This window comes from Styela clava, chromosome 9, assembly GCF_964204865.1.
Source record: "Styela clava chromosome 9, kaStyClav1.hap1.2, whole genome shotgun sequence".
Lineage (NCBI taxonomy): Eukaryota > Metazoa > Chordata > Ascidiacea > Stolidobranchia > Styelidae > Styela > Styela clava.
In genome coordinates, this window is record NC_135258.1 from 7,999,265 (window position 1) to 8,023,951 (window position 24,687).

At 35.0% G+C, this 24,687-nt stretch overlaps 4 protein-coding genes across 5 annotated transcripts; 1 reads left to right on the forward strand and 3 right to left on the reverse strand.

The window, feature by feature from the left end:
• Nucleotides 1-2,010: 2,010 nt before the first annotated feature.
• On the forward strand, nucleotides 2,011-6,542 carry LOC120338952 (uncharacterized). The gene is made up of 6 exons (XM_039406976.2): nucleotides 2,011-2,410; nucleotides 2,803-2,922; nucleotides 3,339-3,531; nucleotides 3,905-4,093; nucleotides 4,589-4,699; nucleotides 5,319-6,542. Exons 1-6 carry the CDS (start codon nucleotides 2,271-2,273, stop codon nucleotides 5,532-5,534), a joined length of 969 nt encoding a protein of 322 aa, XP_039262910.2. The 5' UTR covers nucleotides 2,011-2,270; the 3' UTR covers nucleotides 5,535-6,542.
• Nucleotides 6,543-7,245: 703 nt separating this feature from the next.
• LOC120338957 (fibrinogen-like protein A) lies at nucleotides 7,246-11,448 on the reverse strand. Its single transcript, XM_039406980.2, has 6 exons — nucleotides 10,917-11,448; nucleotides 9,909-10,048; nucleotides 8,957-9,053; nucleotides 8,223-8,319; nucleotides 7,803-7,870; nucleotides 7,246-7,588 (listed from the first exon to the last, which is right to left on the reverse strand). The coding sequence occupies exons 1-6, from the start codon at nucleotides 11,203-11,205 to the stop codon at nucleotides 7,338-7,340; spliced, it is 942 nt and encodes a 313-aa protein (XP_039262914.2). The 5' UTR covers nucleotides 11,206-11,448; the 3' UTR covers nucleotides 7,246-7,337.
• Nucleotides 11,449-14,111: 2,663 nt separating this feature from the next.
• On the reverse strand, nucleotides 14,112-17,488 carry LOC144427318 (ryncolin-1-like). 2 transcript variants are annotated; one of them, XM_078116338.1, is made up of 6 exons: nucleotides 17,211-17,483; nucleotides 16,768-16,907; nucleotides 16,341-16,437; nucleotides 15,682-15,778; nucleotides 15,064-15,132; nucleotides 14,112-14,594 (listed from the first exon to the last, which is right to left on the reverse strand). In XM_078116338.1, the coding sequence occupies exons 1-6, from the start codon at nucleotides 17,299-17,301 to the stop codon at nucleotides 14,339-14,341; spliced, it is 750 nt and encodes a 249-aa protein (XP_077972464.1). In that variant the 5' UTR covers nucleotides 17,302-17,483; the 3' UTR covers nucleotides 14,112-14,338. The 2 variants fall into 2 exon arrangements, 1 of the variants encoding a protein (XP_077972464.1); XR_013477870.1 differs by having other exon boundaries at nucleotides 14,456-14,595; nucleotides 14,731-15,132; nucleotides 17,211-17,488.
• A 2,777-nt stretch (nucleotides 17,489-20,265) lies between these two features.
• Nucleotides 20,266-23,912, reverse strand: LOC120338955 (microfibril-associated glycoprotein 4-like). The gene is made up of 6 exons (XM_078116337.1): nucleotides 23,621-23,912; nucleotides 23,131-23,270; nucleotides 22,694-22,790; nucleotides 22,056-22,152; nucleotides 21,438-21,505; nucleotides 20,266-20,962 (listed from the first exon to the last, which is right to left on the reverse strand). The coding sequence occupies exons 1-6, from the start codon at nucleotides 23,895-23,897 to the stop codon at nucleotides 20,706-20,708; spliced, it is 936 nt and encodes a 311-aa protein (XP_077972463.1). The 5' UTR covers nucleotides 23,898-23,912; the 3' UTR covers nucleotides 20,266-20,705.
• Between the last annotated feature and the right edge of the window lie 775 nt (nucleotides 23,913-24,687).

Consider the following 24,687-nt stretch of genomic DNA (forward strand, 5'->3'; position numbering starts at 1 on the left):
TTATGACATAGTAGGAAAGAATACATACATCTGAGTAGTATAGTTGTCCCTGAAATTTGACGATCGCAACTCATTTTTAATTTACCTGTCACATTCATTTTTAGGTAATACAAATGGCTTCCGTAGACTGAATCAAATAGAATATATTCATATGTTTCTTTCAGTTTGTTAATGGTAGTGGTTTGTAGATCATTATGAAAACTTTGGGCATTTGAATGAAGGTAGCTACAGGCGGACAGAATAAACAAAATCTAGATTAGTTAACTTTATTTATTGCTTTAACTTTGTTATTGCTCTGCATAAGTTGTAGCCTACAAACTAACGTAATTTCAACATATGGTTGATTTAGGAGATAGCATGTGGCTGGCTACAGCTCTTTGCTCGGTGTCTGATAGTGCGTATATGTGCACTTGGTGCAAGAACATCAGAGCAAGAATAAAAACGGCTACATCAGGCGGTTCAACGTTCTCGCATCATACTCAAGCCAATTTCATTGTGTAACTCTTTGTACGACCGAATCGAAACATTATCAAGCCCTCAGTTTTCTCACGGGAACCCGTCCGGACACCTATCGATCCTGGGATATTTCGTGCAAGCCCCCGTCCCTAATGCAAAATTGTGACCGCCGCGTTTTAAAATAACAAATTATTAATTACCAAGTTGGGGTTCGCGTTTGGGTTAGAAATGATTTGAAAATTTGGACTCCCAGCGCAATCGGCATTACCAAACCCTAACTAGATGATAACTCGCTTTCCTATTTTCAGCGTAGGCGGGTGTTTTTTTACAAGGGCTTGATACTTATCGTGAACAGCAACTTTGCACTAAAATAACAATCCAAAAACGAAGTCACATACTGGTCAGATTATCGATGACCATGGCCGATCGACCGTTTCATTCTCTGAGTAAATATTTATCTCCAGTTATTTATTGGTATCCGCTAGTATAGTCTGCGCTCATGAACGTCTCGCCAATGTAACCAATGTTTCCCAACCAGAAAAAATCCTCCCCAGGGAGGAATTAATTAAGATATTCTTGTGGACGAAATATGACTTTGCATTTGGTACAGTTGAGCAAATATTATTTATTCATTTTAAATTATTGTGTGGTATTTATGGATAATTTGTAAACTATTCGAACTGCACTAAAGCAAAATTGCGCGTTATACTAGAGGTAATTGATAAAGGATTTGAATAATAACAGAAACAGAGTTTCTATGCGTACTGAGGGGTAAACAAAATATGCAAAGAGAGAAATAAGTTTGGAAACCACTAGTTAAGATTTTAATATGGTATATGTGGTAATGTCGGTGACTCAGTGGCCAAAGTGGATATAAAACAAACGGCATTGGCAGATAGGTGGTATACGCGTATCTGCCAGCTAAAGTTAAATCACTGTAGTTGAATAGGAGTTGGTCAGTCGTATACCAGCAGTATTGGGCGTACAACATAGTTTTTTGGAAAATTGGACATGTTTAGAACACGTAAAGTGTTTTTGTGTTTTTCTGGCAAATGCAAAAGTGAATTGAGGATGATTGTATGCTAATTCTATCGAAATATTTCATTTATTGTTACTACAGACCTAAATGACCCTATGAAAAATCACAAAACAAATAAATATATATGCAACTGAAACGATAATAGCCCGAATACCGCAATGTCATTTATACTCCAGCCTAGTGATGATATACCTGTTGAAATGTTAAATGAAGGAGACTGCATGCTAGCGTTTGATAGTGTCCCCTTAAATGAAATAAAACAGTAACATTGGAAAAGGTATTGGACCAAATCAATTCGATTGTGCAACATCACAATATGTGAAATTTTGCAACTCATATATTGTGTGCTTATTTGGCCGCGTGAGGGGTCAGGCTAGAGTTATTATTCCGTACGTGGAATAAGGACACAAGGAACAGTGACCCACTTTCCCTAAACAGTAATTTAGTTAGACGCTATAAGTAATTCTAGTATCTAAATCTTCTTATCAATTAGAACGTTCGAATACGGCATATTGCTAATACATTCTGTAAATACTTCGTGTCTCATATTTGTGTTAACCCGATGAATTAACAGCTGTTATCTTGAAAACCCTATTTATCAATGTTTAAAAATACTTGGAAATTCAACGCCATTGTTTCATATTCTTAATCTTAATGTTTACACAATCTATTTATCGTTTGTATTTGTGCATAAAATTGTTGTTGTGGGGAAATTAGCTTGCTTTATTTATATTGTTGCTAATAGATTTGAAGTATTACCAAGTTGACAGAAACAATGAATATTCTGGATTTTTCTGAATGTTCAATTCTGAAACCAAAGGTGGATGAAAACACGAAACGATTAGTTGGAAATGAATTATATCATGCTTTGTCTACAATCGGATTTACTTATCTCCAGAACACAGGTATACCAAGGTAAACATACCAAACGAAATAGAAGACAATGCTTAAAATAGCCGAGTTAAAGCACATGACTTGATACTTCTGTAAAATTAAAATTAATATCTTTCGTGAAATATTACGCTGTTTTTAGAATCGTATAAAATCAAGAATGTTTCACTATGTAAAATGTTCAGATTTTATCATATATCTTAGAAATCAGTACGTCAAATACTTAGCTTACTTATTTTTTTTAGCCTACATTAGTAGTTGCTTACTCCGTAGATTATTTTAGTTTACGCAAATTAGGAAGTTTGGTAATACCCTTTTGGTTTATTTATTTTTTTCATATTAAAACTATATATTTTAATTTTAATCTAATATTGATAAAAAATGATTACTCATATTCTAAACTGCATTTATCACAGCGAATTACTTGCCAAAGTTTTCGAAAGATCGAAGCAATTTTTTGATTTAAAACCCGAAGTTAAACAACAGTTTTCCGACGTGAAGAATTTCAAGGGATATGTTCCTTTGTATACAGAGGGGTAAATAGTTTTCCATTAATAATTTTATGGTATCGTTTTCTTTGCCTAAAAATTGTATAGAGACAAATATGCATTTCTGATTTGGTGTTTATTGTAGCTATTTGGGAATTAACATATCCCTACGAGTGAGAAATTGGCCTATTTTCAAGTATAATCTTCACGTATATATTCTCAAGGTAGCTTTAGTCATATTGTTCTCAATATATTTTAATGTGACGCTTTAGTAGTCCAAATTTTAGCTGGGTTGAAAAAGAATCGGTAACGGTATTTCAAACTTTTCAAAATCCCTTATTTAATTTACAAATACCTCGTAACTTTTGATAATATACACCAAATATTTTAGGTATGAGCAATAAATCGTCTGTTTTATTTTTGTATTGAACTAGCTAAACAACTGCTTTTCTTATTATTTGAAGAACTAATGTGAAAAGATCAAAAGACATTAAAGAAGCCTATAATTTCAACATGATTAACGATGAAAATAAACACAAATTGTGTCCAATGAATGATGTGCCAGAATTTTATGATTCACTGAAACAGTTTTCCGAGATTACCAAAAAACTGGCAGTTCGAATATTAGAAGTTTTAAGCGAAGGAATGAAAATTAAGGTAAACTGACTTGTTATTTTATTCAAACATTGGCTAATATAAAACTAATTACTTAGGAAAGGAATGAAGTACTTTAAAAATACAATGATTAAAGTTTAGAAATACTCAATTATTGCACCAATTCGTAAAGCTGTCTGGGACAACCGGATAAGAGAAGTAGCTCATCGATCACTCAACTGAACTGAAGTTCTTGAATAATCTATTTTCTGTAATTGGCGAGTGGGACAAGGTCCATTCACTTTGATTTCAGCAAGATTGGAGGTCGTCTTTAATAAAATTGGAATCGAAAAGAAAGTTAATAAAAACCATTGTCAAGCAGTGAAATCATAAACTGGAAGTTTGCAACTTTTCGAGACCAATATTTTTGTTTTAGGATAAATCATATTTGATCCGATGTCATTCTCGAATGAGCGGCAAAAACAACTTTACAACGTTAAGATCTCTGTATTATCCACCAATTCTAAACGATTCAACAGTAAAACCGAATCAAATTCGCCTTGGTGAACATACCGATTTCGGCTCATTTACATTGTTGTTTCAGGATCAGATGGGAGGATTAGAGGTAGTTGGTTTATTTGCCTTATTGATTTGATTTATTAGTTGTGTGAATTAAAAGTAAATATAGTTATAATTACGCTGTATTTTACCCGAACACCTGTTTTCCTTTATTTTTTGAAAAATTGTCATAATCAAGTCACACTCATGAAATAATATGTTTCATAGTTCAAGTTTTTTTACGATTTAGATTGTAAACATCTGAAAGAATATTAATCTGGAGACCAAAAATAAACAGCAGTAAAATTGCATATTCAAAAATTAATCAGCTATTGTGCAAATGCAAGCATTTAAACCTGGAGCATTAAATATTAACTTAATTCATCAGCATGACATTACTATTTTCATTTATTTTCAAACCGTTTACGCTACCGGTAGTTCGTTTATCTTGTGCAGATCAGTGAGGGTTGACCACTGAACTCGGCCTCCAAAACCTTGTCTGTGTCAACTGTGTCAAATTAGGTCAATAACAATCCCATTACATAATGATTTATTATTTTAGGTCAAAAATCAGGAAGGGAAATTTATTGAAGCGAAACCTATTTCTGGAACCGTCATTGTAAACATTGGTGATATATTGCAGTTATGGTCAAGTAGAAGATTAAAGTCAACGGTATGCTTTCAAAAAAATTAGGCCAATTTTTTTTACCAAAATCCATGAAGTAAAAGTAGTGACCGTTTTAATCAATATGAGAGGTGATAATCACCAGAAAAACGTTAATCAAAAATCTACGTCTATATGATGTTACAAATTACATCTGAAATATGTTTGCATCTATATTTTCAAATGATGTTCTAATCTGTGACAAGACTAGAGTTGGTTTTTTTTTATTATCTTTTTCGTTGTACTTGTCCCGAAAGGCATCTCTTTCCACGTGACCCTATCTTAGAATGTTGTTTTCTCCCTGTCTGACAGTCGCCCTGGTCGGACGCGTTTCGTTGTATTTCATCTGCTTCGGTGCGTGCACTTCTGTTCGGAAATGAAATTATTACGTGCGTCATCACTCAGTCTATCGAACGTATTACTTTGCAGCACATGGAATCATCTGAGCGTTTACACTGCAACCTCTACAAATCTGGGGAGCGTGCTGGTTTACGGACTCCTCGAACACACTTATTCCCGAAATCGCACAGCTGTAGTAGTCTTGTTGATTTAATCGTGGCAGTTATAATTACATTTATCATTAGAAAAATAATTCTGTATTGATATTAACCGCTGTAAATTTTCACAGGAACATCGTATCATGATTCCAAGTGATGAATCCAAACGGAGAACCCATCGTCAGTCCATCGTATACTTTGTTCATCCGGACTTCGAAACCAAACTCAGACCAATCGAGTACGAATCAGAGTCGGCATCTGCTGATCGACCTAAGTTTGTTGATGACGAAAATATCGTTACAGCGCATGAATATGTAACTAATCAACTCGAATCGCGTTGGGATTAGAATATTGCCTTGTGGAATGTCGTACAATGAATTGCCTACTAAAACTAATGCCGATTTAAAACGCTGCCTCTAAAGTATTTTACTATTGTTTTAAATTTTTCAAAATATGCACCAATCACCTGAATAAAAATTTTCAAATGAAAAATGAATACAAAATCTTCCAGATGTACAAACATGTACAACAACCCTTCAGTTAACATCTGATACAATTAATACTTATCGATTTTAATCGGTAAGTATGTTGATAGGTATTTGTCTGTTTGTCTGTTAGATGCACGCGTTATCTCACGAAAGCAAGATTGAATCTGCTCCTGATTTTGCATGTGCCTATTGATTTTGGATAAATTATGTCGTATAATTAGCGAGTTATTGATTAATTAGTGATGGGACACAAGGTGTCACTATGGAGTAAGAGCGCTGTTTTGGGGGATCCCCTAACTTTCGATCGATAAGTCTTCGGTCTCTGACCAGTATTCTATTTGGCCGGAATGTCGGTGACATTGTGGTGTTTAAGCAATGTTCTTCTGTTTTACTGTCCCTAGTTATTTTTTATTTTCTTTTTTATATAAACATTAGGGTCTGTAGTACTGTGATAATAAACGAATTAAATAAGTCAATGGAATTGGCATACAATCAATTTAAATCACCTTTGAATTTGCCGTAAAAAACTTTTACTCAGCAACACTTTCTAAATTCTAGAAAGAGCCGTTTTTTCAGTAATTATTTGATACGCTTGCAACTACGACTGATACAAGAACGTTCAACTGGTATTCAACACCAGCTAACGACAGCGCATTATAGACTAATTCTGTTTGTTTCATAACCGCATTTGCCCTTGAGTCACAAAGGTATATCAAACGCAAGTCCACACTAATAGAACTCTTCAAGTCACTATTTTGATACCCACAACTGCACATTTTTGGGTACTCATGTCCTATCCCTAACCTGGTACACATACTACGTTCCTGTGTCCTCCACTTGGTTCACATACTACGGCAGCACCCATTTTACGAGTTAATGAGCGTAGCCTAAACTTCTAACAAATAACAGCACTTACACAAAGGCAATGAGCAAGAGCTGTAGTCTTGTACATGATATCGCAATCAACCATATTTAGAAATAACTGTAGTATGTACAACTTTACAGATAACGTAAACTAAGTTAAAAGATTTCGTTTATTTCGTGCACCCTTCCGCAGCTGCCATTATTAAATCGCACAAAGTTTTCATAATGATCCACAAACCACTAACTAAAATTAATACATGACTATGTTTGCCAAAAACTTTGATTCAATTTATGGAAGAGACAAATTATTCAGTATATATAACTTAAATTTGTGAAGACCCAAATCTTAGAACCCTAGCTTTGATTATCTTTTAGCCAGAAAAAAAGATTGCGTTTTATTCGACTAATAAAAACGTTTTACTTTTATTCATTCGGTTTGTTATAATAAGCGAGAAAACTTAAGTTTCAACATATATAGTAGACGTGACGTTGCATTAATATGAAACTCAGCTATATATTCTAGACTTATTACTAAAAAACTCGAATAATGTGAATGAATAGCATTATATGACGAGACTCAAAAGAAAGTAATATACTGACACTAAAAATGTATACAGATTTTTTTACAGCTTTTTATAATTTTGTTATTATTCCACGTTGCGCAGATATAATACTTTTGACACTCGTAAACACATATCAGGCAAACTCTTACAAATCAATAGAGCATATGTTTATTTGATTGTACGATAGATGACAAGAACTATATTATTTCACACTATTTAAAAATTATCACGCTATTTAGTCTCTGAGTTTCCTGATCTTCATTTCAACAAATTTCGCAAAGGGAGTGTGTGAATTTTTCCACCTATACCAGGATAAACCCTTGGTCGATGTCGTATCTGCGTATAAACCATTCAAGTTAGCGTGATGGCAACTGTTATACCACCAACCCCCTTTGTACGAGACAGCACAAACTGCTGATTCGTGTTTATCATTTTCTCGATCCTTCGTCGAAAACTGGCTATTGTTATGGTGCGCCATTGAATCGCCTGTTTATAGAAACAACATGATAAATTCAATGACTCGAGTATAAGTGCAGTGCGATACATGTTGCTTTATTGAATTATATCGTTATGAGAGATGGACTAAAACAAGTATATATAGCCTACATTTAAAGTCAAGTTTTCAAACATACACATTTTATATGAATTGAAAAATAGTTTTATTGTCTATTGGTATTCATCATAATTATTTTGAGCAAACCTGCATTTCCTGAATATCCGGTAATCGTTATTCGATAATTGTCTTCTGCTCCAGCAATTTGAAATTGTCTAGAAATAAGAATACATCTGTATTTAAAATATATAAAGAGTATTTTTATTCCGGTAATATTGCTTAAGATGAGTTTACTCGAAGTATATTTGCAAGAAACGGTGATGATCAATGAACTAAAATCTGGAGAAATCACTGAAGTACCAAATGCTACAACAAATTCCTCTTGTGGCTTGTACATTGCAGCCTGAAATCTCAATTTACAGTATATGTAAAACTATTGGCAAACCTGAAATAGTGGTTTAATAAATAATTGATCGTTTTGTATGCCTTTTTGAGCTCTTTCATTTTATCGAACACTAAATGAAGTATACAAAATATTTGGCAGTGCGTAAAGAAAACTTCAATTACCCGTATTTTGCGAACAATTTTTCGTTATCTCTTGTGATAAAGTCGAAACGAATCTCATGAGGACCATTGGTGGATATTCTATGCATCGTCTCCAGTCCTGTAAAATATAAAGATATCAATAGTTAGTGTTTAGCCCAAATTTCTGAACTGAAGCTTTAAAAGACGGATCATTTTATTCAGACTCGGGCAAGATTGTAACGCTTGAGAACGGAGCGGAGTCGAGCCACTTCATTCCCGAGTCACAAGTCAAGTTGAGTCGCGTCTTCTTCGCATCACTTTCTTTGTCCCCATGAAGCCGGATTCAGAGTAGATTTTGTAACAAAGAGTGAAGTATATAACATCCTTTTCAGGTCAATCTAATTTAAAATTCAAAAATGCAGTCGCGTTTAGCACGAAAAAATATTTGTGCTAGGGCACTGTGCCAGTAGTCTATAAAAAGGAGACTTGAGAAAATGCAGTCAATCAACGTACACATATTTCGAGAAATCGGATCGTTCAGAATCTGGTATATTTTAATTCTGATCATTATATATATTCATTCTAGTCGGATTATTGAATCTTTATTACCATAACTTTCGAAACAATACAAAAAGAATATGTTGCCTTGTCATCATCGGCGCTAACATGTGCGGGAAAAATGTGACAAAAAATATAAAAATGCCTTTATGATTTGAACAAATTACTGATTAGATTTCATATCTAAGAATTTAAATTGTTCGTAATTTAAAGTATACCTAGCCAGAATTCTTGTTCCTTGTAACCGAAACCTGAGACATAGTCATTCCAGTCACGGTAAAAATCTTCATTTCCGTCAAGTCGTCTTTGTATTACCTAAATAAATTAAACCAGTTTTGTAATATATATTCGAAATTTCAGGGACAACTATTCTACTCAGATGTTTGAAATCATTTCTTTTTTGTCATATATATATAACGAATATTTTACCGCGGCGGGAGCCGCATCGGTCTAAATGCCGGATATTTATGTGCGAGAGAATTTGAAAATTCCTCACCGCCGTAGAGTGCTTCACTGCTGGTCGGCTCCGCCTACCTTCACCATTAGGTTCAACAAAATAACTTGTATCCGGACGAGGGGCCGTATGCTTGTTCCCCGGTAGGAAAATGCCATTTTTTGTGGAATGATTTCAATTTTCACTCATTAAACTAACTAGATTATTTATTTTGGAATAAATTTAACACATTGCAAGTCAGTGACAATCATATTAGACGAAGGAGTTCAGGAATACAGCTAGCTACATAGTCTACAATCCGGCCATCTCGGTCGGAACGTATTTGTCGTCTTCGAAGCTTATCAGATTGAAGGACGTCATTTACATCGATGTAAATGTAAATGACCCCTTTAACTATACCTCCAGCCTCTCTCCTTAGAAAGAGATAAATTCTATTGCGCGGCAATTAAAAATGAGATGGTGACTTAAAGTGGTTGATTGCCCTCTGCACGGCAATCGTATTGAACACGTGTATCAAGGAACAAACTAAATGAAATTACTTACAAAATAAATGTCACATTGACTTTGATATTCCAGAGTTTCATCTAAGCCAGGTTACATGGAATTGAGATACTTATTATAGATGAAAAGTGGGTTCGTTATGATTTCTGTTTGGGTCTCGTGCTGCCGGTTTACAAATTGTTAAACATAGACAAAATTCCGAAGACACTACTCACAATCCAACCGCCTTCATCGGTTTCTTGATCACAATACACTTGGACTCCTTGTTTACTTTCATTGAACGGATGAATCACGTAAGTTCCACTTGATATCACGTGATTCTTTACGGCTGCACAGTCCCGTGGAAACATCCGTTCTAGAAAAAAGTTTCATTGTCACTTATATTGAGTTTCATTCCATGCTGTACTGTTGCAATGCGAGTTTGCTACTTGTAATTTTTTGTCCAAACAATGCGCTTTGCCGGACTAATAATTAGTAAGAGACCATATCAAGTAAATTCAGACACGATGGTTTGGAAAATTATCTTCACCTGTTATCGAATTATGTTACGAGCTTAAATATACCTTCCAAATCGAAGCATCTTGGTTCAAATCTTATCGAAAACAAATTTTTCCCAAAATCCCAAACAAATACTTTCGTATGAATCAAATTACAGCTTTAGTTTTAGGGACATGTTTCGTCCGGTCATTCTCAAATCAAAATTTATTTAAACACTAATTGAAATAATTATATGTAAGTTTCCATCCCTACGACGTACATAATTACCCGTATTAAGATCTTAAGAGTTTTCTTTATAAAGTGAACCACGAGCTCACGTTTACAGTATTTAATTAAATGTATGATCAACGTATAAATACCACTCGATATCTTTCAATGTTAAGCTAGTCTTGAAAAAGTTTTACGAATGTATTCTGTGTATTCTTGAAATCAACGAATAAAAGTAAATAGAGATTTTCGAACGTAATTTCATTCACGTGGGCGTTGACGCTGAAGGATGAACCGGTGGCTTGTGAGTCTGAGACAGTCTACAAATTAGGGATATCTGGTGACATCCCATTTATTTGTTATAATACAAGCAACAAGTACAATTTTAATGCGAGTTAGCAACTTGCTATTTTTGATCCCAATAAATCACTATAAAAAACTGATATTAGGAAAATATAACAAGGAAGTCGAGACACGAGGCTGCCTAATGCTTGCATTGTAACATTATGTTTACTTACCATTTAACTCCTGAACTTGACGTTCAAGCTGTTCGTTTCGTTCAACTAGATCTTCGCAGCAACTACTTGGTGACCCTTTCGGTCCAACTAATCCGCGATTTCCTACTGGACCACGCTTTCCCGGCGGGCCAGGCGGACCTCTTACGCGAGAAGGGAGTTGGTTTTCGTTCTCATCACATGAAAGCTGACAAGTTCCGAGACTAATACTTGCTTGAGACTTACAAGCGAGGTATTGTAAAATAATTAATGTCGCCAAGAAAATTGACTTAGTATTGCCCGTCCACATCATGTCCGTCTATTGAAATTCACAGGAATGAAATACCAAACGTCACAGAATACTGTTATATATATGACGCATATATAGTAAGCAACTGTTGTTCATCGACTGCTATTTTAATCTATCAAATGCGTCCAAATTCATCAAAGACTTTTCGTTACCAAGTACCAGCTAAAGATAGATCTTCTTCCATAAAACCTTAAACCAATGTCAATTTTTTTCCGATCACAGTTGTCAAGATCAGACAGTTCTCTTCCTCGGTGTTTTGGTAATTAAGGTACGACTACACACTCAAATCTCTAAGGAATATTAATGTTGAGTAATGAAAGTATTTTTGTACATTTTAATGGCTGATTAATCTGCTATTGAATAGGTGTGTCTGAGAATAATCTCCAAATATACACCAACAACAACAAACTACTGCCGGTCGGTATATCTAACAGTATAAGGGCATATTTCAAAGAATAATTGAAAAATATAAAAATAAATGAGAATCGGCGACTGTATTTTATAACGAAAAAATAAACAAGTAACTGAAATAAAAATTGCAGAATGCGACGGGTGGTATCTGTTTACCTACTGAACAAAATGTCCTAAACTTAAACTTTTTTCCCGAGAACTTCAATTATGTAGAATTTACTACCTCATAGCTATTTTCCTGGTCGTATTGACGCAAACTGCTACGCGTCAATTGGTATTTACTAACGCGCACTCTCACACAATTAATTATAGCGTCAGTAGCTCAAGGCATTTTGGTGGTTTTCCGTAGCTTTTCTCGAGGATCATTCTCTTTAATTTCTGAGTGAGTTCTTGTGACCTTGCTTCGATTAAGTATTTTCAAGAATAACCTAGCCTTGGGCGAAAGTGGGAACTCTCTACCTAGGGTACCCCTTATTAATTTTAGTGTAATTATTAATTGTAACCGCTAAGACGTATTTGGGCATTATTCTCCTGTCGTGGAAAGCACTACTCAGCCTGTATGCATCGAATTCTTGGTCTAGCAAACTATAAACTTTGGGATTCACCGCATTGAGTATGGGGATGAGCTATGGTTTACAAACTTTTCACATCGCTGACGTTTTGCTCCATGTGCGATTTATGATCACTAGATGGCAATAGACAGTTTGAGTTATGACTCTGCTTTCTGTCGCCTTGGTAGTTTAAAAATAAGAATGTACAAATACACAAATATTTATAGATTTATTTACGAATATTTATTATTCTGTGTAGCGACATATATCGGTAACCCGTGGCATCGATATAACCCTAACCCTGTAACACCCAAACCCTTAGTATGCCCAAATATACAGTAAATCCCTGTATGCGTAATTTTTTATTGTTTTCAAACGACTCCCGAGACGGAATCAATATATAAATGTATTTAAAATTCCCTTGTGGTAGGCAAAACTTCCGTCCGTGATGATGGTTCGTCTTTGCGTCATTTTTGCTTTTCTTTGACTTCCGTTTGCAAAGTTCGAATGTTTTTTTCTTTTAAAGACGTCCTGTGTTCATAATTAGATGCTGTGAGCGTTTTTAATGATTCAAAATGTTTTCTCCTATAGGAATGTTTTTAGATTTCTAGATTTTGTTTAAAACGTAGCTGAACAAGGGCCTTGAAATATAAATTTATAGCTAAGTTCCACAAGTAAAGTTATTATTTATTCTCTGTCTTTAATATCAATAGTAACAATAATATTGCAATAATATTGGGTCCACTAAAATCAAACAAAAAGTCAAAAACAATAAGAAAAGGGCAGCAGGTGAACAATAGCGAGCAAAAAATAAAATTGATTGATTACATTTAGCAAGGTCGGGAATGCACATTAGCCTTTTTCGTAAAAAATGAAAATTTGAGTGGGGCTTATAGCTTTAATTTCAGTAATAGTTCAGTTCATATGATACAATATTGATGATTATATACACATAATTTACGTTTTTCACTACAATAACGATAGTACAAATCCGTTCAATTTATAATGACGCGAAAGCTGAACAAAAAAAAATTTTTGTATATTTTACAGAGATATGAATTATGTGTGTACAACAATTTTTTGTAAAAAGCTTCATTCATTTAAATATGTCTTTATTATAATTGTCAATAATTATGTACTTAAATATATATTTTCTGGCACATGTACAAAAAATTTATTCTAGGAAAGCCATAAATTTACAGTTGAGAGTGTCACTTTGTTATGCTATCGCACCGGCGCATATTAAAAATGTGTGCCAATATGGAGGTAGCTTATTTTGTTCACCTAATTTACATCAAGTTGCGTAAAGGGACGGAGGAAGCCTGTGGGCAGGGGTACACACACTACCGGAGAACTGTCGCATCTGCTTAAAACGAATCTCAATCGGTGCCACTTCAGTATGCGTTTAACCTCATAAAGACATTCTCATGGAATGCAGTTCCTAACCCTGTGTCATCGCTGAGTTAACAATATCTTGAAGGATCTCTCAACTAACTTACTTTGCTGTCGAAGTTATCCAAACTAAATGAGCGCGCAAAATGGTGTTGGAGGAGGCGTAAGAATTTATGTCTTGCATTAAAATTACGTTACAAGTGTTGAAATATTGTGGAGGGGGAGGGGGTGCATGACCCCCTATCACCCCCTACCACCTGGCAACGCATATATGATCAACATTGATGTGAATCTCATCTATTCGTCCTCCATTATGAACAAAAAAGAAATATATGATGGAATTTGATATATTTGAGGTGAGAAGACTCGAAACAATGCAATTTTAATATAATGGCAATAAAAATTCATGCAGAAAATTACGGCTAGTACTATTAGTCTGATATTATTTCACGATAGGCAAACATGATAATCTTGACACACATAAAACATGTATCAGGCAAAACTTGAAATTCCAATAGACTAATAGAGAAAGTATTTATTTGACTGTAGGCTACAACGGGGGTGGCCATAAGGTCGCGCACCGAAGTCAAACTCACAATCGGCATCGAAACGTGTATTAGGCGACTCATTCTAATTTTATATAGTTGTCATGATCAATCACAGAAAACTGTGTCTCGGGATCGAATATTTTTAAGGTTTTTGTATCTTTAAGATTTACCTTGATGTGCGATTTTATGATCACCCTGTACGTAGATGTTATAAACTATTTTACTTCTATACTATTAAAAATCTGGCACGGCTGATTTCCTGATCTTAGTTTCCACAAATTTGGCAAATGGAGTGTATGTATTTTTCCACTTATACCAGGATAAACCCTTGGCGGATGTGCCTGTGTATAAACCATTCAAGTTAGCGTGGTGACAATAGTTGTACCACCAACCCCCTATGTACGATTCAGCGCAATTTTTTCCTGGGTCCTGGTCGTTTTCTTGATCCCTCGTCGAAAATTGGTTATTGTTATGGTGAGCCATCGAATCGCCTGTTAATATAAACAACATGATAAATTCAATGACTTGAGGATGAGTGCAGTGCGATACATGTTGCTCGAATAAATCGTTATAATGAAGATTGAGGCAACTAAAATTTTGTTGCTGCACATACACACACTATATACCAGGGGTGTCCAAACGTTTAGGTCTCGTGAGTCCTTTTCCCCTTCCGAAGTCTTTTAGCTCTCATGAATCCTCTGTTTATCATTCCATTATGTTAAACAAATTCATGCTCCACAAGATGAAAACACCTTCAGAAATAACCTTAGCAAGCAACGAAAGTAGATAGAACGGGAAGCTTTCTTGTCAAGGCAAAAGTAAGATCAGTTTCGCGCCTAGCACTGTGGCGCCCTCTAAATGCGAGGCCCCATTGGGTTCCCCGGTTGGTAACCGCTTCTATATAAATCGAAAAACAGAGTTATTGTCAATTTTTGATTATAAAAATTATTTTGAGCATTCCTGCATTTCCTGAATATCCGGTAACTGTTATTCGATAATTGTTTTCTGCTCCAGCAATTTGAAATTGTCTGAAAATTAGAATATTATTTGATATTTAATAATATATAAATATATAGGATATTTTAGATTATTTCCGGATGATTCTACTTGAAACAAATTTGCCATGAACGATAACGATCAACAAACGAAAATGTGAAAAAATTTCTAAAACTTCAAATGCTACAACCAATTACTTTGTTACTTTTATGTCTAGAATTCAATATACAGGTCGACCAAGAAGTCTTCAAATTTTTCAAAATTGCAAAAGGAATTTATCGATACCATATATTGTTTTGGCCCTCACATGTATTAAACAAAGTAAAAATACCCAAACATTTACTGATTAAAATGCAACATACCTGGTTTAAATATATTGAGAACTGTCTTCATAAAATTTGGGTTGTAAAAGGACTTTAAGTACACCCTGTATATTCACACGTAATACTATTAGCAAACTTAAAATGGTAGTTCACTGAATAATCGACCGTTTTGTAAGCCTTTTTACGCTCTTTCATTTTATCAAACACTAAATAAAGTATACAAAATAATTGGCAGTGCGTAAAGGAAACTTCAATTACCCGTATTTTGCGATTAATTTATCGTTGTCTCTTGTTACAAAGTCGAATCGAATCTCATGAGGACCATTGGTGGATATTCTATGCATCGTCTCCAGTCCTGTGAAATATAAAGATATCAATAGTTAGTGTTTGGCCAACGTTTCTGAATCGCTGAATCGTGTTTTTTCAAATTTGAGAGTCAATTCTAGTCAAGATGTTACGTCAAAGACAAAGTTAGGTAAGCCAGTTAGTTATTGGTTATCCCACATTTTTGAACTTAAATCTTGAACAACGGAAGTTTTTTAAACGCCCGAGAACGGTATCGAATCAAATCACTGCATTCCCGAGTCACAAGCCAGGGTCATAATTTAAAAAAATGAATTATTTGGAATCTGGTATATTTTGATGGTATTTGGGGTGGACCAGAAGTATAATGACAGTTTTGTAACTATTAATAATAATTAAAGTAATTCAACATCAATTGTAATCTACTTCTGGTCCACCCTTTATATATATATGATAGTCGGATAAACGAATCCGTATTAATAGAAAATTCGAGACAAAACGAGAAATAACATATTGCCTTGATATCCGCGACGCCATCCTCTGTATGACATTATACAAATTTGATTATATTTTAAATACCCAACGCAAAATTATGTTCATAATATTAAGTATACCTAGCCAGAATTCTCGTTCTATGTGATCAAAACCTGTGACATAGTCATTCCAGTCACGATAAAAATCCTCGGATCCGTCAAGTCTTCTTTGTATTATCTAAACATAAATGAGACAGGTTAATTAAAAAGGAGTTGCGATCGTCAAATTTTAGGGACAACTCAGATGTTTGTATTCTTTCCGTTTGTGTCATAAAACGAGCATATGCAATAATATATTATATGGTGAAATTTTTTGCGTGGATTGTGACGCATTGGTCTGAAATCTACGGATAAGTGTTAGAACAACGCTTTCCATGACACCTCTGATTACACTGCGTGGGTTCGCAGGTTTGAATCCTGTGGATGATTATATGCATAAGTAATCCTTAACTCCTCACCGCCGTATGGTGGTACGGGGGTACATGAGGGTTATCAAAACTCTACTCACAATCCAACCGCCATCATCGGTTTCTTGATCACAATACACTTGGACACCTTGTATACTTTCATTGAACGGATGAATCGCATAAGTTCCACTTGATATCACGTGATTCTTTACCGCTGCACAGTCCCGTGGAAACATCCATTCTAGAAAAAGTAATTGCACTTTTATTATGCTCCATGCCTGTTTAGATAATTTAAAAAAAAACATAGAAAATGTTTAAATAATAAACTTCCCAAGTCAAAGTATTGTTCTTTGTATCGTATCTAATAACTAAAAAAATTATTTTTATTTCGTTCTTCCCCATGCAAATAACAATTGCCTGAATGTACAAGCAACAAGTACAATTGTAATGCCGATTAGCTACTTGCAATTTTTCACTATACTAAACTATATAACAAGTAAATTAAAGTTTTCCAATGTATGCATTGGGACATTTTATAACTTACCATCCAACTCTTGAACTTGACGTTCAAGCTGTTCGTATCGTTCAACTAAATCTTCGCAGCAAGTACTTGGTGGCCCTGCTGGTTCTATCATTCCGCGAGGTCCTTCTGGGCCGCGCTCTCCAGGTGGCCCAGGACTTCCTCACAAGCTTCGTCCTCATTACATGAAAGATGACAAATTCCGAGACTAATATTTGCTTGAGTCTTACAAGCAAAGTATTGGAGAATAATTAATGCCACCAAGAAAAATGACTTAGTATTGCCCGTCCACATCATGTCCTCTGATGAAATTCACGGGAATAAAATACCAAACGGCCCAGAATAATTGCTTTTATATACAACACATTGCATTGATGCCTCTGCGGTCAAATGGGTTTTAGTTGGCAGGTATGTCACGGCTGTAATGGTAGCAAAATGAAATTGATATGTCGCTTATAAACACATCACGCGAAAACCTATCTCTAGGTCATATTAAGTCAGCAGACTATTCATCGTATGCATCACATGTATTTAGCAAAGGATATTGTTCCGTGTTAAAAAGTGCAGCATAGCGATATCTAATCAAATTATGTCTTTTAAGGGTGTGAAGTATTGCGGTTATTCTTGCAATTTCATTAAGATCTATATATCTCCAGATTCAAATAAAACTTGCTGGTGCTGGTGTTTCTGTATTGAATAATACAAACATTTCATTCTTAATTGACGTTTAATTTATTCATTCTCATGCATAACAACATCTATAATATGTTTATATAACCCTTTTCTACAGACCGATTTTAGAATTGATATCGATTTAGAATCGAATATATTTAATCAAATCGTGTTGCCGCTGCGGTCATGCTTAGCCTTTGCATTCCCCATTTTCAAACACGGAACAGGATATTTTTGATTCTGTTTCAGCCTTGTCAGTGGCTTCAGGCATTGGTCATAAGTGACAATACTTATTGATCTCTATGTGATGGTAATGCTAAATGAAAATATCATGCAAGTCGTTTATTGTTGTATTTACTTTTCCTAGTACAAGTAATTTCTATGTAGTAGCTTTTAGATAATACCACATATGGGAGGTACTAACCTAATAAAAAATTACAATATAACCATTGCCAATGATGTTGAAGATAAGTTTTTAATCGTGATCGATGGTGTGAACTGAATAGCGACGTACAATCTCCCGTGATCACATTTTGCGTAAAAAGTTTGCTTGTGACAGTTCATTTTTAGCGTAAGATGGGTTTAAAATAACCGAGTTCTATTATAACAATCATAAAACCATATATTGGGTAACGCTGGGACGACGCAATATAAATGTAGCAAGGTGCTAATTTTAATGCTCATACACGTTATGCTTTATTTGTGACACATTGCAATAAAATAAGTTAGTGTGCCGAATCTCTTTTAAGTGGTACACTTCTGTGCACTCTTTATCTAAAATGTATACACTAAGAATAAATTTCGTACTCGCTTGTCAGATCGTCATTTGGACGACGTACTGTGGGGTAACGAAGTTGCCATTTGATTTTAACGCTTTAGCCATGACACAGAAACAGAATCATCCTCCACATCGATAATAAGTAAATAAAAACATGTATTGTTTGATAATATATTAAAAAAGGCCGCTTAGACGTCTCATTGTGCCAGGTTTAGTGGGTGCGAGTGCTTCATAGTTTTTTGAAGTTGTTTCATGTGGAGATGGTTCGTAGGTAAAAATTGATGCGGTTCGCACGCCACCGGAAATGTGTATAGTTGACGCGCAAGTACATAAAGTTTGCCAACGACTGATCTATGGAGTGCAGGGGCAAAAGCATTTATTACGACCAGTCTTTGTTTGAGCATCTTTGCTCGTATAGTTTTGCTTTTACCTAGAATATGGTGAAATATGAAAGAGTTTGAAAGCCATATTTCATTTTCCCTGACATTGTTCCGATATATAGCAATTTACGATTCGCTTCCGCTAAACTAATTGTGTTTGGTTACCTTATATGTTTTATACGTATAACAATATGCATATCAACCGATGGCATGATAATGTAGTAATTTGATCGTGCAAAAAGTTACAATATAAGAGTTAAAATAAATACAATAAATTTGCTTGGATGTGATGCAGGAACTTTAAACCGCCAAATGTGGCTGTTTCGATCCTTGCTCAGGTGCATTTAGTGCACAGTGACGCATTAACACAAAGGCACCAAGAAATTGGCAATAGTCAGGCTCATACTATCTCAATCAACCTTGTGTAGGAATTACCTCAGTGTGTACTTACTTACAACTTATTCGGAGTAATACAGTAAACTAATCTAAAAGATTATATTATTATTGTGCACCTTTCCATAGATGCTTTCATTTGAATGCCCAAATTTTTCATAATGATCCACGAACCAATAACCATTAAACCGCTAAAATTAACTAATGTGTATGTATTCGATTTGAAATCAGTGTATAGAAGCGATAAATATACTGTTGGCGATGCCACTCTGTGTGAGATCGTCCTGCTTAACGTGATCTCAATCGGTGCCACTTTGGTATGCGTTCAATCTCATATAAACATTCTCATGCAATTCGTTTCCTAACACTAATTAAAATCACTGAAATCGCACAACTGCTGAGATTGCATATCAAAGTAGCACCTTGTTGAGTAAATTAGATAAGATACTTTTGCCACGGATAACTTTTGGTTAGAAAATTATTGCAATTAAATTAATTTTGCTTTCATTCACTCGGTTGGTTGCAATTAGAGAGACAGTTCTGATTTACTGAATAGACGTGGCTTACTCAAGAACGTAGCCAGTCCAATACTTGAGAGAGGGCAATTTTTTGTCTATAATGACGTAATACGACGGTTACTCGTATCTTTTGCGAAAAAAAATTTAGATTAAAACAGCAACTGATATCTAGCAATATCTTGAAGAATCTCTCAGCAAACTTACTTTGGTGGCGAAGATTTCCAAGCTATATAAGCGCATGACGCCTTTTCGCCTCCACCACTTAGCAACGTCTATATGATCAACATTCATGTGAATATCCTCTATTCGCCCACCATTATGAGAAAGACGAATTATGGGGTTGAAGTTGATGATATATTTTAGGTGAGAAGACTCAAAACAAAGCATTAATAAGATGACAATAAAAATGCATGCAGATTATTACGGCTATTACTATTAGTCTGATATAATTTCACGATAGGCAAACATGATAATCTTGACACACATAAAAACATGTATCAGGCAAAACTTGAAATTTTAATGGACTAATGAGAAAGTATCTATTTGACTGTAGGCTACTATACAGGGATGGCCATAATGTCGCGCACAAGAACAAAACTCACAATCTATGTTTAAACGTGTACGTCAATAGCCAACTCAGTTTAATTTGGATTGTTATCATGATGAATCAGAGACGACTGTCTCAGAATCGAATAATTTCAAAGTTTTTGTATCTTTGAGATTTACCTTAATGTGCGACTTTATGATTACCCTGTACGTAGATGTTACTTCTATACTATTAAAAATCTGGGACGGCTGATTTCCTGATCTTAATTTCCACAAATTTGGCAAATGGAGTGTATGTATTTTTCCACTTATACCAGGATAAACCCTCGGCGGATGTGCCTGTGTATAAACCATTCAAGTTAGCGTGGTGACAATAGTTGTACCACCAACCCCCTATGTACGATTCAGCGCAATTTTTCCCTGGGTCCTGGTCGTTTTCTTGATCCTTTGTCGAAAATTGGTTATTGTTATGGTGCGCCATCGAATCGCCTGTTAATATAAACAATATGATAAATTCAATGACTCAAGAACAAGTGCAGTGCGATACATGTTGCTCGAATAATTCGTTATAAGAGATGAAGATTGAGGCAACTAAAATTTTGTTGCTGCACATACACATACTATATATACAAGGGGTTTTCAAACGTTTAGGGCTCGTGAGTACTTTCCCGCTTCCGGAGTATTTTAACTCTCATGAATCCTCTGTTTATCATTCCATTAAGTTAAACAAATTCATGCTCAACAAGATGAAACCACCTTCAGAAATAACCTTATCAAGCAACGAAACTAGGTAGAACGGGAAGCTTTCTTGTCAGGGCAGAAGTAAGATCAGTTTCGCGCCTAGCACTGCGGCGCCCTCTAAATGCAAGGCCCCATTAGGTTCCCCGGTTGGTAACCGCTGCTATATAAATCGAAAAACAGCGTTATTGTCAATTGTTGATTATAAAAATCATTTTGAGCATACCTGCGTTTCCTGAATATCCGGTAATTTTTATTCGATAATTGTCTTCCGCTCCAGCAATTTGAAAATGTCTGAAAATTAGAATATTATTTGATATTTAATAATATATAAATGTATAGGATATTTTAGGTTATTTCATGATGATTCTACTTGAAACAAATTTGCCATGAACAATAACGATCAACAAACGAAAATTTGAAAAAATTTCTAAAACTTCAAATGCTACAACCAATTACCCTGTTACTTTTATGTCTAGAATTCAAATATACAGGGCGACCAAGAAGTCTTCAAATTTTTCAAAATTGCAAAAGGAATTTATCGATACCATATATTGTTTTGGCCCTCACATGTATTAAATAAAGTAAAAATACCCAAACAATTACTGATTAAAATACAACAAACCTGGTTTAAATATTTTGAGAACTGAATTCATAAAATATAAGTTGTAAAAGAACTTTAAGCACACCCTGTATATTTACACGTAATACCATTAGCAAACTTAAAATGGTAGTTCACTGAATAATCGACCGTTTTGTAAGTCTTTTTACGCTCTTTCATTTTATCAAAAACTAAATAAAGTATACAAAATATCTGGCAGTGCGTAAAGGAAATTTCAATTACCCGTATTTTGCAAATAATTTTTTGTTGTCTTTCGTTATAAAGTCGAATCGAATCTCATGAGGACCATTGGTGGATATTCTATGCATCGTCTCCAGTCCTGTGAAATATAAAGATATCAATAGTTAGTGTTGGCTGAATCGTGTTTTTTCAACTTTGAGAGTCAATTCTAGTCAAGATGTTACGTCAGAGACAAAGTTAGGTGAGCCAGTTAGCTATTGGTTATCCCACATTTCTGAACTTAAATCTCGGACCACGGAAGTTTTTCAAACGCCCGAAAACGGTATCGAATCAAGTCACTGCATTCCCGTGTCACAAACCAGGGTCGTAATTTGAAAAATAAATTATTTGGAATCTGGTATATTTTATGGTATTTGGGGTGGACCAAAGTAGAATGACAGTTTTGTAACTATTAATAATAATTAAAGTAATTTAACATCAATTGTAATCTACTTCTGGTCCACCCTATATATATATATGATAGTCGGATAAACGAATGCGTATTAATAGAAAATTCGAGACAAGACGAGAAATAACATATTGCCTTGATATCCGCGACACCATCCTCTGTATGACATTATATAAATTTGATTAAATTTTAAATAACCAACGCATAATTAGGTTCATAATATTAGGTATACCTAGCCAGAATTCTCGTTCTATGTGACCAAAACCTGTGACATAGTCATTCCAGTCACGATAAAAATCTTCCGATCCGTCAAGTCTTCTTTGTATTACCTTAAAAAAAGAATGTGACAGGTTAATTAAAATGAGTTGCTATCGTCAAACTTTAGGGACAACTATTCTACTCAGATGTTTGTATTCTTTCCTTTTGTGTCATAAAACGAGCATATGGAATAATATATATTATATGTTTAATTTTTTTGCGCGGATTGTGACGCATTGGTCTGAAATATACGGCTAGTGTTAGGGCGACGCTTTCCATCGCATCTCTGATTACACTGCGTGGGTTCGCAGGTTTGAATCCTGTGGGTGATTATATGCATAAGAATTGCTTAATTCCTCACCGCCGTATGGTGGTACGGGGGTACATGAGGGTTATCAAAACTCTACTCACAATCCAACCGCCACCATCGGTTACTTGATCACAATACACTTGGACTCCCTGTTTACTTTCATTGAACGGATGAATCGCATAATTTCCACTTGATATCACGTGATTCTCTACCGCTGCACAGTCCCGTGGAAACATCCATTCTAGAAAAAGTAATTGCACTTTTATTATGCTCCATGCCTGTTCAGATAATTTAAAAAAAATAGAAATTATTGGGAAATTATCTTTACATGTTATCAAGCTATGTTACGAGTATAATAAACTTCCCAAGTCAAAGTATTGTTCTTTGTATCCTATCTAATAACCAAAAAAATTATATTTATTTCGTTTTTTCCTATGCAAATACCAATTGCCCGAAGGAACAAGCAACAAGTACAATTGCAATGACGATTAGCTACTTGCAATTTATCGTTCAGAAAATTCACTATACCAAACTATATAACAAGTAAATTAAAGTTTCCCAATGTATGCATTGGAACATTTTATAACTTACCATCCAACTCTTGAACTTGACGTTCAAGCTGTTCGTATCGTTCAACTAAATCTTCGCAGCAAGTACTTGGTGGCCCTGCTGGTCCTATCATTCCACGAGGTCCTTCTGGGCCGCGCTCTCCAGGTGGTCCAGGAGGCCCTTCCTTACAAGGTACTTCCTCATTACATGAAAGATGACAAATTCCGAGACTAATACTTGCTTGAGACTTACAAGCAAAGTATTGGAGAATAATTAATGTCACCAAGAAAAATGACTTAGTATTGCCCGTCCACATCATGTCCTCTGTTGAATTTCACGGGAATAAAATACCAAACGGCCCAGAATAATTGCTTTTATATACAACACATTGTATTGGTGCCTCTGCGGTTAAATGAGTCTTAGTAGGCAGTTATGTCACGGCTGTAATGGTAGCAGAATGACATGGATATGTCGCTATAAAACACATACACGCGAAAACCTATCTCTAGATCATATTAATTCAACAGGCTATTCACCGTATGCATCACATGTATATAGCATAAGATCTTGTTTCGTGTTAAAAAGTGCAGCATAGTGATATTTAATCAAATTAGGTCTTTTTAGGGTGTGAAGTATTGCGGTTATTCTTGCAATCTCATTAAGACCTATATATCTCCCGATTCAATTAGAACTTGCTGGTGCTGGTGTTTCTGTTTTGAATAATACAAACATTTCATTCTTAATTGACGTTTAATTTATTCATTCTCATGCATAACAACATCTATAATATGTTTATCCCCCACAAATATTTTAAAAGTTAGATTTAAGGGGCATCAATATTAGGAATTCGACCTGGGCAGCAGAACAGTTTGACAAGCCCCTGTCTATAATCCTTTCTACAGACCGATTTTAGAATTGATATCGATTTAGAATCGAATATATTTAATCAAATCGTGTTGCCGATGCGATGATGCCGAAGAAAAGTTTTTAATCATGATGGACGGTGTGAAATCAATAGCGACGTACTACTCCCGTGACCACAATTTTACGTAAAAATGTTTGCTTATGACACTTTATTTTTAGCGTATGATGGGTTTAAAATAACCAAG